At 47.6% G+C, this 15,951-nt stretch overlaps 2 protein-coding genes across 5 annotated transcripts; both read left to right on the top strand.

Moving 5' to 3' along the window:
- The first annotated feature begins 355 nt into the window (after positions 1 to 355).
- On the top strand, positions 356 to 8,958 carry srrm2 (serine/arginine repetitive matrix 2). Of its 3 annotated transcripts, none has more exons than XM_068578520.1 (14): positions 356 to 551; positions 1,666 to 1,917; positions 2,008 to 2,103; positions 2,273 to 2,458; positions 2,578 to 2,661; positions 2,758 to 2,823; positions 2,905 to 2,937; positions 3,117 to 3,233; positions 3,398 to 3,530; positions 3,647 to 5,820; positions 6,411 to 7,097; positions 7,279 to 7,353; positions 7,814 to 7,921; positions 8,385 to 8,958. In XM_068578520.1, the coding sequence occupies exons 2-14, from the start codon at positions 1,670 to 1,672 to the stop codon at positions 8,437 to 8,439; spliced, it is 4,062 nt and encodes a 1,353-aa protein (XP_068434621.1). In that variant the 5' UTR covers positions 356 to 551; positions 1,666 to 1,669; the 3' UTR covers positions 8,440 to 8,958. The 3 variants fall into 3 exon arrangements, with proteins under 3 accessions (XP_068434621.1, XP_068434622.1, XP_068434620.1); XM_068578521.1 differs by having other exon boundaries at positions 2,755 to 2,823; positions 3,650 to 5,820; XM_068578519.1 differs by having other exon boundaries at positions 2,755 to 2,823.
- A 1,248-nt stretch (positions 8,959 to 10,206) lies between these two features.
- Positions 10,207 to 15,708, top strand: si:dkey-16l2.16 (ras-related protein Rab-35). Of its 2 annotated transcripts, none has more exons than XM_068578271.1 (7): positions 10,207 to 10,347; positions 11,943 to 12,689; positions 13,429 to 13,479; positions 13,902 to 14,025; positions 14,110 to 14,234; positions 14,464 to 14,588; positions 14,699 to 15,708. In XM_068578271.1, exons 2-7 carry the CDS (start codon positions 12,635 to 12,637, stop codon positions 14,846 to 14,848), a joined length of 630 nt encoding a protein of 209 aa, XP_068434372.1. In that variant the 5' UTR covers positions 10,207 to 10,347; positions 11,943 to 12,634; the 3' UTR covers positions 14,849 to 15,708. The 2 variants fall into 2 exon arrangements, with proteins under 2 accessions (XP_068434372.1, XP_068434373.1); XM_068578272.1 differs by lacking the exon at positions 10,207 to 10,347 and adding an exon at positions 10,666 to 10,945.
- Positions 15,709 to 15,951: the final 243 nt, after the last annotated feature.

The following is a 15,951-nucleotide window of genomic DNA, read 5'->3' as shown; positions in this document are numbered from 1 at the left end:
AGATGTTTGTCAAATCTTCACTTTACTAATATTATTTGGAGCCGTTTTTTTTGTCTACAGTCTTTTTCTGAAATTGTGTTAAGTCAAAAAAAGGAAAGTTAAAGTGTTAGCCTTTGTGCTAAAGTTCCTATGTTGGTCTTTGTGCTAAACCTAGTCAGGAAATAGCTTCATGCTGGAAATGGCTTGATTTATGTTCGTGTGGGATTTCCCAATTAAATTAATCCATTATTAACCTATTTAAAAATCTATCTCTCCAAATATGAGTTAAAAAAATATATTTTCCAACCCGACACCTGAACGCATCGCCGCCTAAACGTGAGTCCGTGCGTATGACGTCATTTGGTTTTCATCTCGTTCTCCCTTTTGGCTCGGCGATCAGACCAGCTAGCTAGCCGAAAGCTAACTGACGTTGGCCGAGTTTCTTTATATTTCCCCCTCCTACACGGTTCGAAGGACTCAGTTATCACCAGCTCTGTTTTATTGTCTCATTCAACAGTATATTATTCACCTCCTGACGCCGTTTTCCTCTCCACTACCGGAGAAAACAGCCGGTACGTAAGAACCACGTTAGCCTGCTAGCTTAAGATGGGAATTGTTCGCTGCGCATAAGTGCGGTTGGGCCTCGTATTAAACGTGTAGCGTTGAATTCACCGTTCTGCTTTTTACACTAAACGAGGTCAAGACACATTAATCGTATCCAGTGAGTCCTGATGTATTATTTATTAGCTCGTCTCCGCCTCAGTCGGTATAAATCTGCTCTCTGACGTAGCAACAGGCCTTTTCTGCCGCACGTGTTACTGCGCAACAACATTTTTTTGTGAATAAAAGATGTAATTATGGATGTTTGTTTAGACTTGACGAGATAGAAACGCACCCGCTCCGTGTTTCATGTGGTTCATAATACGTTTGAGCAGCTACGATACGTGGCGAGACCCCTGACACCATTTATTCATTTTAAGTTATTATTGTTTTTTTTTTCTGTGCTGCTGTCTCATGTTTCTGTTTTTAATATTACATTAGTAGCCTGACGATAGTGTCGTACTTAAAGTACAGCCGTTTCAATGATGTTGAATCACTGCTGGTTAGTTTATGTCAGCCATCTTAGAATACGAACTGCCCCAGTGTTTTAAAATGCTTAAAATGGCAAAACTGCAGAAGCTTTTGCTGTTTTTACCGAAATAATTAGTTGAAATACGTAATTTAGCTTCAATGACGAGAATACTGGTGTTCAGTGTTTTTCTTTGTCTTCTGGAGAGATCAGATCTGTGTTGTAATACGATGTTGGATATTGTTTTGGCTGTAAAAAAGAACAATGCTTGTCTCCTTGTTCTGAACCGTTTCAGCCTTTAAAGATACGTCACCCGACAATAACGGGAACATTCAATACCATAATACTGTTTTAAAGATGATGTAATAAATCAGTGCTAAAGGAGAAACATTGTTCTCACATAATAACCCTGTAGTGAACCTGTATTTTGTGTCATATTTATTTATATTAAACTTCTTTTGGAAAAGCCTGTGTTGTTAATTAGTGTTTTGCTACAAATACCAAACAGTGCTTCTGGATACTTGTGCATAAATGCATGTTACAGTTATATTGCTACTGTGACGTCTACATATAATAAACTAAATGCTGTTCCCTATTTCTATTGTTGCTTCCGGCAGAGCCATGTACAATGGGATCGGCCTGGTGACTCCGCGGGGCAGCGGCACTAACGGCTATGTGCAGCGCAACCTGTCGAGCCTGCGGGTCAAACGGCCGCGGGACGAGCGCGGTGGCGAGCGGGACGAGAAGGACCGGGAGCGGCTGGAGAGCCAACTCAACAGACAGCCCAACGCCGACATCCTGGAGCACCAACGGAAGAGGCAGCTGGAGGTCAAGTGTGCCGAGCTGCAGGACATGATGGAGGAGCAAGGGTAAGACAGATGTTGCAGTCCTCCAGTAGACAGAAAATACAAGTATTTGAAAAGGTGGTTGCTAATCCTACTCTCGCTTTGGGTGGGCAGGTATTCAGCTGAGGAAATCGAGGAGAAGGTGAACAGTTTCCGTATGATGCTGCAGGAGAAGGAGGAGCCGGCTGCCGTCACCTCCGACAGACCAACGTGAGTACGACACGGTTCCATGTGGCTTTCCTAAAAGGTTTTCATGGAATTAAAGCTATTGTGACTGCTGATCACTGGCTGTAATGAATACATACAGGAAACATATGATGTCATTGTTCATTTTGCACGGCGTCGGTGATGCTGAGCTGTGCGGTTTACGTTCTCTCAGGGCGACGGAGACTCACGCTCTGGCCGCGGCCAACCAGCAGAAGAACGACCGCCTTCGCGCCGCTTTCGGCATCTCCAGCGACTACGTGGATGGCTCATCCTTCCACGCCGACCGCAAAGAGCGCGAGAAGGAGAAGAAGGAGCAGGACCGCCTGGAGAGGGAGAAGCAGCAGCAACAGAAATATACGTAAGTAGGACAAAACAAAAACCGGAGCTGAATGTGTGCACCAAAAATGATGTTCCCATCACCTAGCCAGCCTCTTTTCAGCCCCTGACCTGACGTCTGTTGCCTTTCTTCTTTCTCAGGTTGGTGGAAGATTCAGACAATTCCGATTCTCCTCCCAAGAAGCGCAGTCGGAAGAAGAAAAAGAAAAACAAGACCAGAGACAGGTGAGAGAAGTGTCTCCTTGGTGAGAGGATGAACGGTCCCGATAACGAACACACAATGTCGACGGTTGTTTTATTTTGCGTTCCCTCTCTCAGCAGCTCAGAGAGTCAGTCCCCATCTCCTCGACGAGAGAAGAAGAAGTCCAAAAAGAAGAAAAAGAAACGGTATTCCGTCACTGCATCTCAAGCTTGTGTTTCATTATTTCTTGTGGACTGTGATTATTGACTGGAAATATTTTGTTTCAGCGAGGCGTCAGAAGACGAGGAAGAAGACGACAGGTATGTGTTTTTATATCTGATAGGGTCCATCACATCGTAAACAACCAGCTGAGCGTCGCTGCTTTGTTCTTGTTCTGGCCCAAAATAAATAGTAAATGAAACAATTCTACTGGAAAGAGACCTAAAGCTGTAGCTTCAGGGTTGTGTGTAATGTTCTGTCCCTTCCAACCCGCTCTTAGCTCCTCAGATGAGAAGCAGCAGGAGTCCAAGAAGAAAACAAAGAAGAATCGAAGCGCCAGTCCTCCAAAAGCGAAGGCAGTGAGACACCGAAGCGTCTCCTCCAGCTCCGCTCACAGGTATGACATGATGATGACTTCACAGCAGCTATAAACAGCGTTGCCTTCAGACATATCTGGGCAAATTCGTTTAAACATACATAACTATTTATTGGCATTAATCTGAATTCATAATCCATCTTCTCAGTATATGCATTCATGTTTTCACACCGATGTTTCAACAGCCAGTCTCCAGCTCCACTGAGATCACGTCAACAGGACCAAACTACAAGGAAAGGTGATGAAGGAAGAAAGGGGAGATCTCCAGATAGGAGGAGACGAGGATACGAGGAGAGCAGTCCACCCCATCAGGAAGAAGTGAGTGAACACTTCAAAACCTTCTGTTGAAAACATTCCTTTAGCTCATAGTATCTTAAACTGATTTAATTTGATCGTGAACATAAAGTAACACCAACAAATGTCCCCTCGTCCAGAAGAGGCCCCATCTGGAGAGAGAGAGAGAGCGGCCGAGTGACATGGAGAAGACCTCCAAGAAGAGACACGACTCTTCATCGCCTTCTCCGCCGCCGCCGGCAGATAAAAGCAGGGAGAGGGAGAAAAGGAGGCGCTCCAGGAGCAGAGAGATGGAGAGAAGAAGGCGTTCAAAGAGCGTGGAAAATGAGAGGGAGAAAGGGAAGGGTTCAAGGAGCAGGGAGGCGGAGAAGAGTGGGCGCGCCAGGAGTGTAGAGAAGAAGGAGAAGGAGAGAGGGAGGAGCCCCCAGAGCAGAGAGGTGGAGAGAGGGAGCAGGGACGCCGAGAGGGAGAGGGGGAGGCGTTCAAGGAGCAGAGAAAACGAGAGAGGGAGGCGTTCGAGGAGCAGAGAAAACGAGAGGGAGAGGGGGAGGCGCTCCAGGAGCAGAGATGTTGAGAAAGGCGGCCTTCCAAAAAGCAGAGATGTGGAGAAAGGGAGGCGATCGAGAAGCGCAGAAAGATGGGACAAAGCAAAGGAGAGTGTACCTCAGAGGACCAAGTGTGACTCGTCTTCCTCCCGTTCTCCTTCTCCTCCTCCTCCTCCTCCCAAACAGGACACTAGGAGGGAAAGGAGCAGAGACGCCGAGCGGGAAAAAGACAGGAATAAACCGGACAAAAAGACGAGACACGACTCCTCGTCCACCTCGCCTCCTCCCCCTGTGAGGGAGAGGCCTCGAAGGGAGAGGAGCGGCGAGAGGGAGCGCAGGGCCGACAGAGGGCCGGACTCCAGGCCGACCAACGAAACGGACGCCAGGAGAGACTCCGGGAAGAGACAGGAGAAGGAGGCGTCTCCTTTCCAGCAGAAAAGCGACCGGAAAAGGGACGGGGGACATCCGCCGCCCGCCTCCCACTCGCCCATCACCAACGGCCGCCAAAGAGAGAGGGAGGACGAGAGGAGACGAGGAAAGGACGGCGAGAGCGCCAAGGAAAGGGACCGGCTCCCCAACAAGCCGAGGGAACAAGAACGAGCCCAAGAAGGCGGCAGGAAGAGCACGGAGGACGTCCGCTCGGCCGCAGAGAGCAGTCGGCGAGACGGGTTGAGGGCCGCCGAGAAAGGTGGCGGCGCGAGGCCGGAGGCCAACGAGAAGACGAGGAGCCTTCCCACCAAGGAGAAGCGAGACGACAAGGAGAAACGGGCCGAGAAGAAAAGAGAGAGCAGCAGCAGTAGCAGCAGCAGCAGCAGCAGTGGGAGCAGCAGTGGCAGCGGGGGCGGCAGCAGCAGCAGCGGCAGTGACAGCGACAGCTCCTCGTCCTCCTCTTCGTCGTCCTCTTCGTCGTCCTCCTCCGAAGACGAGGGCAAGGCGAAGAAGTCCGGGGCTGAAGGGATGGAGAAGAGCGGCGCCTCGAAGAGCGTCCCCGCCGCCATCGGCGCCGCGGTCGAAAGGTATTTGGCCAACGGCAGAAAGGAAAGCCCCGCTTGCGCCCCCGACGGCGACGGGCCCCGACAGACCCAGAGGGAGAGAGAAAGGGGAGGAGACAAGAGAGAAAGGGGAGGAGACAAGGGGGAAGCGGGAGGAAACAACCCGCCCCAGAAGAAAGGCCAGGAGCGTTACAGCCCCACGCAGATGGACAGCCCCAGTCCTCCTCCGTCGCCGTCCAACAGAGCGGACGCTGGCGGGTACTCCCCCTCTGCGGCCGAGGGAGAGAGAACCAAAGCCGAGGCCAAAGTCGGGGACAGGGAGCCCAGGGCGGAGAGGGACACAGCCAGGAGGTCCAGCGCCGCCACGGCCAGGAGATCGCGCTCTCCGCCTCCGAAAAACGCCACTGCGTCCCAACCACGTCGCACTCCGCCCAGGCAGTATCAGGAACCTCCGCCCCGTTCCAGGAGAGCTTCTCCTCCTCCGGCCTGGTCAGACCGGGAGAGGCAGAGGGATAGAGACAGAGACAGAGACAGGGAGAGGGAGAGGGACAGGGAGAGAGAGAGGGACAGGGAAAGAGAGAGGGAGAGGGAGAGGGACAGAGAGAGGGAGAGAGAGAGGGACAGGGAGAGAGAGAGGAACAGAGAGAGAGACAGGGAGAGGGACAGAGAGCGGGACAGAGAGCGTGAACGGGTCGCCAGCAGGGCTCGGTCCAGGAGCCCGAGAAGGCGCAACAGGTCCAGGTCCAGAAGTCCCAGGAGACAAAGCCCCCCCACCAGGTGAGAGGAGCTGAGACTGGATGTAATTGTCAGAAATACATTTGAAAGAATCAATAAATGAAAAAAAAATGTTCTACTCAAATGCAAGAAAGGAGTTCTAATGTATTTTAGGAGGTGATGTGTTGGCCGTTATTTAACGGCAAAGAGGCAGAACTTGAGCTTAAAGAGGTTCAAACATAATTTTTTTTGGATGATTTGAAAGAAAACCACCGGCCTTTGACCTCACGCTGCCACTCGGCTAACGCTGGACTGTTGGATAGCCACACAGCGCTAATGCGAGCTAACCAGTCTCCAACTTAAACGGGTTACTGTTTTTTTTCTTCCTTCGTGGGTCAAGGGGCTGCAATGAGATCATGTCTCTCCTTAATTGCGTCTTCTATATTATTATACTATTTTAATTTAACTTTGCTGCATAAAACATGCAAATAATATAAATAGCTAATGAAGCAATAATACCATGTTTAAATAAATTCTACATTCATCAAAACAAATGCTGGATGGTGGAAAAAGAAATGAGATGGAGATGTAGGAGAGTCTTATGTACAACGTTTTCCATCGTGTCAACTGTCTCCGATGTCTTCCTCCTCCAGGTCCCGGCGCTCTCCGTCTCCACAGCGCCGCAGGAGGAGCAGCCGCTCGCTCTCCAGAGAGCGGGCGAGAGGACGGGACCAGGAGAGGCTCCGGCAGAGGGAGGTGGAGCCAGAGAGGGAGAGGGCGAAGGAGCCCGTCGTCCCGAAAGATGTCCCCCCGCCCCACAGGTCCTCCTCTTCCACCTCGTCCTCCTCCGGCTCCTCCTCTTCCTCTTCCTCCTCGCCTTCGCCACAGCGTGAGAAGAAGGACACGCAAGCGCAGACGGAGAGGGAGGCCGAGAAGAGGGAGGACCGAGAGCAGAAGAGCCGCTCCTCTTCCTCGCAGGGCGCTCCCCTCCCGTCCTCTGGGAGGAGAGGCTCCCAGTCGGGCTCCCAGTCGGACTCCCGGCGCTCCGATGTTCCCTCCAGAAAGTCTCCTCTTCCTCTTCCTCCTCCTCCTCCGGCCGCCAGCCAACCAGAAACCAAACCACCTCCTCGAGGTCCGAGCAGGAAGTCGCAGGTGGCGGCCGCTCAACCGCCAGAGCAACCGGTCCGGAGCGAGAGCGCCGTGAACGGGAAGGAGGCGAGCGCCAACAAGAAGGCCAACAGGAGCAGCAGCTCCAGCTCCTCGTCCTCCTCCTCGTCCTCTTCCTCCTCTTCGTCGTCCTCTTCGGACAGCTCTGACTCCGAAGTGGAGCAAGAAAAAGGGTACGCAGGACGCGGGAGTTTTTTTTAAACCTCATTTTGTTAAAAAAAAAACAACCTTTAAAGGCTGAAGAAAGCTTCTTTGTCACCCGCTTCAGCTCGGATGAGGTCGCTCCTGTGTGACTTATTCATAAACGATTCGCTAGTTATTAATAATTCCTCTCAACGTTTTTCTTTTCAATAGGAAGACAGTCAAAGCTCATAGCTCTCCTTCCTCGTCCTCCTCATCGGAGAATGAGAAGGAAACTAAGAAAAAGAGGTAAGAACTTTGACAGTGATTCATGTAGTAGAAAGTATTACTTCCATGTACTGCAGAGTAAAGTGCACCTGAAATTTCTTCTTTTATCTTTAACTGACTATGAACTAATACTCCAGCCGATATATAGTTTTGTAGTATTTCTTTTTTATATCTGAATGTATTTCGCAGTCAGATTTACTACTAATCTACAGGATGATTAAATGGCAGCTTAGTTTTAAAATGCACAAACAGTAATCATCCTCACGTGCATATGTCTGTTCTTCAGTTTGTACCATCTATGATACACATATATCAGCAACGCCTACAGAGAATTTCTTCAAATGTGCCACAGAAGACGGCCGTGAATCGCAGCTCTGAACGACCCTCTTGTCTTTGAGAGGTTGTTGAGTGAATTGTATTTCGCCCAAGTGGAGTTCTCCAGCAGCGTTTTGATGCTGCGCCCTTGTGTTTCCCCCCGCAGCCCCGCCATGCCTCAGAGGGTTCCCGCCGACTCGCTGAGAGACTCCCGCTCGCTCAGCTATTCTCCTCCGAAGTACATGAGAGCAGCGCCGCCCTCGCCGAGCCGCAGGTCTGTAGGAAGCGTCGAGCATTGAGGTGTAGCACGAGGACGCGGAGTTGTGCTCACGGACAGTCGGCATTGTCGGGGGTTAATCCTCACAATGTACACGTAGTACACATGTACAGTATATAGAACTGTTCTTCAATCAGACTTAGTTCCGACAAATGATATCAACAGAAAAAAAACATAGGCTTACCCAGATGCATGCTGGTCCTGTATCCTTCTCACCCTGTGTATAACCCCAGGTGTATGCATACCTATAGCAACAAATAATTAAACTAAAAACTATTAAAAGAAAATGCGAAATATCTAACTTAAATAAGCAAATAAATAGCTCCTACAATGGCCTCATCAAAGCTAAAGTTCCGTCTCTTTGCGGGACACCAGAAGAAGGAATGGAATATGCATACCTTGTTTCATCCGTTGCAGAGAACCTGCCGTTGACGTAAGCGTGTGATTTGTGTCCTGGTAGGAGCGGCAGCAGATCGTCGCCGAGCCGCTCGTCCAGCAGCAGACGGAGGAAATGAGCGGGCGCCTCAAGGCGCGACCGCTTCTCCTCCTCCTTCTCCTCCTCCGCTGTCGTTCCCTGTTCCTCTCCGGCTGCGTCCAGCGGGACAGTAACGTGGACTTCACAGCCAGCCAGTCAGTCAGTAGAGAACCTGTGTGTGTGTGTCTGCGTGTGTGTGTGTGTGTGTGTGTCTGCGTGTGCGTGTGTGTGTTGGGGCGGTGGAGCTCAGAACCGGCCCCCCTCACATCCGCAGTCCTCCACGACCCGCGGCGGCCGTCCGGCTTGTACATTTTCTTTTTATGAGCTGAGTAAGAAAAGTACACATTCACACACGCAAACACAGTTCAATGAAAGTGTAACTCCTGCAATGTTCCTCCGTACGTGAACCGTTTGTTGCGTTATACTTGTAGATATGAGCGGCCTGTATTTTGTTTATTATCATGTAACAGATTCAACTTTCCATGTAATGTGAGCAGAAACTGATACGTGGTTAATTTCTTTGTTGAAAATGGTTAATAAAAGACAATTGTACATTTTATTTGTGTGTGAAATTTTTCCAAGGGCTTTTTTTGTGTCATAAAACTTCAATAAAATGGTTTGGTGATATTTTCTTTCTCATCAGCAAATCTGACAAAAAGATCCAAAACAACAATAAATGTATCCACTCGCATGTCTTGTGTGATTACAGCCTCCTCTTCCTCGCCTTCATTGTCATCATACAGAATACTAACTTGAGCACTGCATGTGGATTCATCCTCTGCTTAAAATGATCTCCAACAATATTTCCTCATAGAAACTACAGAACTGCTTTTTTATTTTGTTTTTAACATTTGTGTTTTTTAGTTTTCAGGAGGTTTTGTCACAACTCACATTGTTAGTTTTGGTTTTATTAGGATTTGTTTGCATGCACAAGATTCAGCCTCTTCCACCTTTTTAAAAGTTGTCTGTTTATTCCCAAGAATTCCAAATTTGAGGGAAATATTGCCATATTTTTATTCATTTATTGCTAAAAAAAACGTTTTCCTGATTTTCAACAAACTAAAAGACGCCTTCAGGTGAAACTGTTTAAAATGTGGCTGCTCTAAATGAGCCATCTTGTTTATGATTAGACATCTAAAGCACATTTGGTTCACTCTGTTGCTCTTTGTCCTCTATAAGGAGTTTATTGCTGATAGTTGGTGATAGTTACTAGTTTTCCTGACCTTGTGAACCAGGATGTGAGATGACTCAACTTTAACTACTGTTGCAATGTCGAAACTGGGATTGCGACCTCAGTCGATCATGCTCGTATCATTCCACACATCTTAGATTAGAACATTAATAATTCATTATAGCATGTTTTTGTTAAAGCTGAGGCAGTGTTGTCGCAGTGATGTTACCTGCTTTTATACTCTTGTGGAAATAAGATATATTTAATATAAGATCAAATAAAATAATCCTTTGTTAATCTCACAGCGGGTACATTTATAAGATTTACAGTAGCATAGGATAAAGTGCAAACGAGAAATATTAAAAAGAAACAAGATAAAAAGTGTTATAAGCTGTACAAAACGGTAAAGAATTTATAATTACTGAAAAAACGCACAATCACTAATTTAATGAGACACTGCGTCTTTATCTGACGTCACTGTCTGTGTTTAACATGAGGTGGGTTCCTTTATTTATATGTAACCTTGCATAAACCACATTAAGTGTTTAAAAATACATTTAAAAAAAAGGAGTTTGACACAGCGGTGTTGGATTTTCCCACATGACGTGAACGCAGCATCATATGATGAGAGTGGGTCATCAGCTGCAGGCAGTCAGGTGTGGTCGGCCCGGGAGACGTTCCGACTCAACCGGGACTTAAAAAAACAACGTCTACCGCGGCTCTGTAAGCGGGACCCGGTGACCGAGCACCGAGAGCAGCCGCCGGTGAACCACCAAAGTAAGTTTAGCGTGTTGCCGGTCGGGTTCAAAGTTCCGCTGAAGAGGGGGAAGTTTCCCGACGTCTCGCCGTCGCCAGGCCGGGGTCGGGGCCCGGAGACCGTCACCCCAGACTGCATTGAAAAAACGTTAAGGTTTAACGGTTTCTTAGCTTCTTAGCATCGATGCTCATCGTAGCAAACGCGAATTGTTTTTTTCTGATTTGTTATGGGCTCCTTGCCGAACCGGTTGAAGTAGTCAGCCATAAAGTTACGTAATATTTTACTTAGTTGACTGTTTCAAAACGCCTGTGCAGTACTAACGTCACAGTAACCGAAACTTTAGGTGAGAATTTAAATAGTTTAACGTCTATATTTGGGTTATTGACGTGTGCCAAATTGAAGAACGGCTAATGTGTCGCTACCTGCATATCAGTACAAGTAACGAAAAGACTCAAAACAGCTTTATTAGATAAGATATCCAAAAAAATAAGAGATTTCTATCGGGAGTTTGGCGTCAATGTTGATCTGGAGCCACTGATCCACGTTGTCTCGCGATGTCGTGCGTTTTACACCAAACTACATTCAAAATATTGGGGAAACAAATCTGTTTGTCCACTGGTAAGTGCTAGCACCTTTTTTTATAATAAATTGTTTAGCCGTTTTGTCTCAAGCAGTAGTAAACTGTCTTTAATTCGTCACTGCTAGATATAAAATAATGCGTTGATTTAAACGTATAATAAGTAATTGGCTGTACTCAACACAACTGTAAAATAAGTGCAGGTTGTTGGATTTCAACTAAGCCGAATTGAATGCTGACCTATGCAAACCGTGACACCGTTTTAAATTGTATATAACGAGGTGTTTATTATGTCTGGTATACTAATCATGATTAAATTGCACATTTTTTAAAGTGGCGGTAGGTGTTACCGCAAAAGTACTAGATCCCATTAATGATCGTGCTTCCTGTTTTCATGGAAAACTGTTCCAATGTTATCTGGCCTAATTCTCCAAACGCCACTGTTCAACTTCCCGACTCAGCTCCTCCATGGGGAGGCCATGACGGCGGGACTGAGCCGGGGAGAGGGAGTTATATATAGTGACTCAGCTGTTGTACAAGGAGGAAGGTGAGGAAGGAGAGGAAGAGTAAATACAACACTCCTTCAGATTTTTACAACATTTAACATCAACCCATAAAGAAACACTTCCTCCTTCAGCTTATCACAAACATTCATCATCAACACACACACAATTATATCAAGACAGGAAGTCACTAAAGATGTACATGTACCTCTGAGGTGTAGCACAATAAAAGGTACATGTACTTTTTAAGATACAGTACAGTAGAAGGTACATGTACCTCTGAGATGTAGTACAGTAAAAGGTACATGTACCTCTGAGATGTAGTACAGTAAAAGGTACATGTACCTCTGAGATGTAGTACAGTAAAAGGTACATGTACCTCTGAGATGTAGTACAGTAAAAGGTACATGTACCTCTGAGATGTAGTACAGTATAAAGTACTTCATGTATGTATTTACATCACATGGTGCTGAACGAGCTGATTTGATGTGTTTCTCTAAACTTCTTCTTGTTCTCTCTCTCTCTCGTTATTCAGAACCTTCTGAATCGCGGCTGAAGAAGTGAGACTCTTCATCGCTTCCTGAAGCCCAAACATCAGAGGAAGTGAAGAGACATGCAGAGAGGAAGTTAAAGGAGCCGCGACAGAGAGGAGTGTCTCCGTTTCTTGCTTCTTTATTTCTACGTATATTATCTTTTAACTGGATGGAGTTGATGAGTTAGCGTTGGAGAATAACTGGACATTAAGTGACTTCACGGCCGGCGGTCCGTCCCCCTCTTCCCTCCCCGGCCGTGAGGCCTGACCCGCTTGGCCTCCAGTGAGTCAGACTCGTAGACTTCTGTGGAGACGCTGCGTTCGATGTCTAGAAGGAGAAAAGGAGGACCGATGGAAACTGCGAATGCGTAGAAAATTGATGATTCGTCACGAGTTGGAAACCCCCCGCCGGAGAGTCACCGGCTGGAACTGGAACTGAGGTGGAACCACGCGGCCGCTCGCCGCCGCCCGGCGTGAGCGCAGGAACCCCGGTGTGAGCTTCACTCGGGGAGGATGACGTGAAAACTCAAAGGACGAACCCCTAAAAAAAAAAAAACTACTGGAAATTCAACTGGAATGTCACTGGGAATGACTCGTGTGCCACTCTGAGCTCAGAGAGGAGAGTAAACCACTGTCAGCAATATCTCCTCCTATGAAACGGATTCCACTTGTAACTCCAGCACGAGGCCTTCCAGATGGCAGGGAAGGACTACACGCATCTCTTTAAGCTGCTCATCATCGGGGACTCCAGTCAGTGCACCTCCCTCTTCTCCTTTTAAAGATTCATCTGATTGTTGTTCATGTTTGTTTTAAGGGTTCGGATGTGACGGTGATTCTTATGTCGTACTTACACAGCTCTAGAAATGTTTTTTTAACTCGACAATGCTGAGGAAGAGCGGAACTAATGATGAGGAGTTTCAGGTGACGGCGCTCGTGGGACGTCCTAACCACAGCGGGGTTCATTTCAGGAACCTTCTCTCTCATCGCTGCCGTTCACTTTTCCAGTGAAGAAATGAGCCGCTGAGTTTTTAAAGTCAAAATGCAATGCGATTTATTTATTTTAATACTTTTCATTGCATCAGAAGCGAAAAGTTTTCCTCTTTACCGGCAGATATTCAGCAGCAGATGAAGAAGAATTCAAGGTTTTCATATTGCATTGGAGTGTCATGTCTTAAAATAATAATACATGTACATGCTGCTGCTGCTTTTTACTGGTTTGTCGAGTCGCCACTGAACAAGTCACCACTGGTTCTCTCAGCAGATTATTTTCGGGATTGTGGTTTCTTTGACATCACACACTTGTGTTCAACCTTTGGCCTCGTTTCTGCTTAGTTTCACTTCTGTGCTCTCTCTGGCGTAACGTGAAGGAGGCCGTCATTCGGGACGCTCTCTCAGTAGATGAGACCTCGTCTGTTCCTGATTGGTCACGTTCATTTCCCCCTCGTGTGCTCTCTAATCCTGCGTCCCTGTGGTGTGTTTCTCCTCTCAGATGTGGGGAAGAGCAGCCTCCTGCTCCGCTTCGCAGACAGCTCCTTCTCTGGTGAGTCATGTGACGGGACACGCCTCCTCCGATTTATTGGCGGGAAATTAGTCCAGTGACTTGAGTCAGGTTCCTCTTTTAAGAGAGAAGCGGACACTTTCAGAAGGTCGTCTCAGTTATTATGTCCTTCAGGGAGAGAGGAGGGCTTAAAGAACACTGACGTTCTCAAACATAGCAGATATGTGTGTATTGATCTTCTCGTTCTTCTTCTTATTCTCGATCATCTTTTTCCTCTTCTCGTCCTTCTTCTTCTTCTTATCGTCCTTCTTCTTCTTCTTTACACATACTCAGGGGAACTTGCCACATTCACTAACAGTATAGTTTGGACTCTTCTCTCTGATTGGTCCAGACATCTCAGTCATGTGACTCAGCTGTGGTCCAGGCTTTCAGTCACAGGTTCGATGCCCTCTTGTCTCCCGCAGGCAGCTACATCACCACCATCGGGGTCGACTTTAAGATCCGAACGGTGGACATCGACGGGGAGCGAGTGAAGCTGCAGATCTGGGACACGGCGGGTCAGGAGCGCTTCAGAACCATCACGTCCACGTAAGGATCCTCAAAAGCCCGGTTCTGTGTTGTGTTCCTCCTCCTGGGTTCAGGTCCTTCAGCGCCCTCTGTGCTCGTGTGCAGGTACTACCGGAACACCCACGGGGTCATCATCGTGTACGACGTCACCAACCCCGAGTCCTTTGTGAACGTGAAGCGGTGGCTCAATGAAATCTCCCAGAACTGTGACAACGTCTGCAAGATCCTGGGTGAGTCCGTCCCGGCTGCTAAAGACGGGAGATTTACATGCAAGTGATCGAGTTCAGTGACAAAGTATAAAAGTATGGCCTTGGTGATCGGGTTGAGCAGTTTTTGGGGTGGAGGTCTGCACACTGAACACTTGTTGGAACGTTAAATTCATCCAGTAATAAAAAGGCGCCAGAAAGAGTAGAAGGAAAGATGATTTTATTTTGTGTTTTTCTCTCTTCGCGCTCTCAGTGGGAAACAAAAACGACGACCCGGCCAGGAAACAGGTGGATACCAATGATGCCGTGCGCTTCGGGGAGTCGATGGGAGTCCGGGTGTTCGAGACCAGCGCCAAAGAGAACATTAACGTAGAAGAGGTAACTTTTGACATTTCATATTCGCGTGTGTGTGTGAGCCTGTCAGCAGCACGGAGCCGTGCTCTCCTCAGTGGGGAATCGGGCCCTGAGTGTCGTCTTGTGGCTTCCAGATGTTCATGGCCTTCACTCACATGGTGCTGCGCGCCAAGAAGCAGAGCCAGAACCGAGCGGCGAGGGAGCGCGAGCGAGAGAAGGACACGGTCAACATGAACGCCCAGAGAGACCGCGAGCGCCGCAAGAGAGGCAAGAAGTGCTGCTGAGCGACAGCGTCCAGACAAAGACGAGGGAGAACGGCGCCTTATCGGTGCGACTGCGTTCCAAAACCGACTCGCGGGACGTCCGGGTGGAGCCGAGGGGCCGACTGCGTGAAGCGGCGCGGAGGTCACCTGACTTAAAGGACCATCCTGGTGTTTCTGAGGATTACTCCAAGACATCTCTGCAACTAACTGGCCAGATCATGACGCCATGACTTTTAATTTTAATGAGTTCACGACCCTTCAGCCCAACTGTTTCCTCCTGGAGGGTCGAAGAATGATGAATTATTAATGTTTGCGACCGGACGGCGACTAACGACTCACCCGTCACCTTTTCCCCTACGGTGACCCCGCCGCGTGTTCAGCTTCAGCCGTCGTATCCACGGGTCCTCGTGACGTTTGTGTTGAATGTCGGTGAATCTTTCCCACAGAGGAAACCTCCAGCTTCCTGCTTCTACCTTCTTTCTTTTTTTACATGACAATCCATCACAGAACACGTGAGAAGTCTGCACTTCATTTCCTCAAAGAAACAACATTAATTCACTTTGATTTAAATGTTGGAGTTGATCTGTGTGTGTGTGTGTGCGCGTGTGAGTGTGTGAGGAGCTCCGGGTCGCACTAGTGAACTCCGTCATGTGTCGATGTTTTTAGTCGTTTACTTTTTAACACAGTAAAGGAATTTTACCACTGAAAGGGAACTGGGAGCAGTTGTTACTAAACGCAACCGTGACGCATTAACAGGTGTGAAGAGTTCTGTCTTTCTGCCTTATTTGTGTGTGTGTGTGGCCAAGACTGGTCTTTAGTATGTTGTTTTAATATAAATCTGTTTCATCGCTAATGTGTCCAAATAAAGCAATACATCCAGAGTGTTTGCACCTTCGTGTTTCCTCTCAGAGCAGAGATTAACCCTTCTAATGCACAAGTTTAATGTTTTCTGTCTTCTAAAAGCGTGAAAATGAAATGTTTTCAGTCTGGTGTTTATCAATGATTCGGAACATTGATTTTTATTCATTTTTAGTTTGTCACAATAAAAATTCCCACTTGTTTTCTACCTTTTTGTGATCAAAATGTCCCTTTTCTAAAACTGCTATAAACTGTTATTTTTTTGA

The sequence above is a fragment of the Clinocottus analis genome, unplaced genomic scaffold, assembly GCF_023055335.1.
Source record: "Clinocottus analis isolate CAN_PGR_092001 unplaced genomic scaffold, fCliAna1.0.p SCAF_16, whole genome shotgun sequence".
Taxonomy (NCBI): Eukaryota; Metazoa; Chordata; class Actinopteri; order Perciformes; family Cottidae; genus Clinocottus; species Clinocottus analis.
This window is presented reverse-complemented; position numbering and strand designations above follow the sequence as displayed.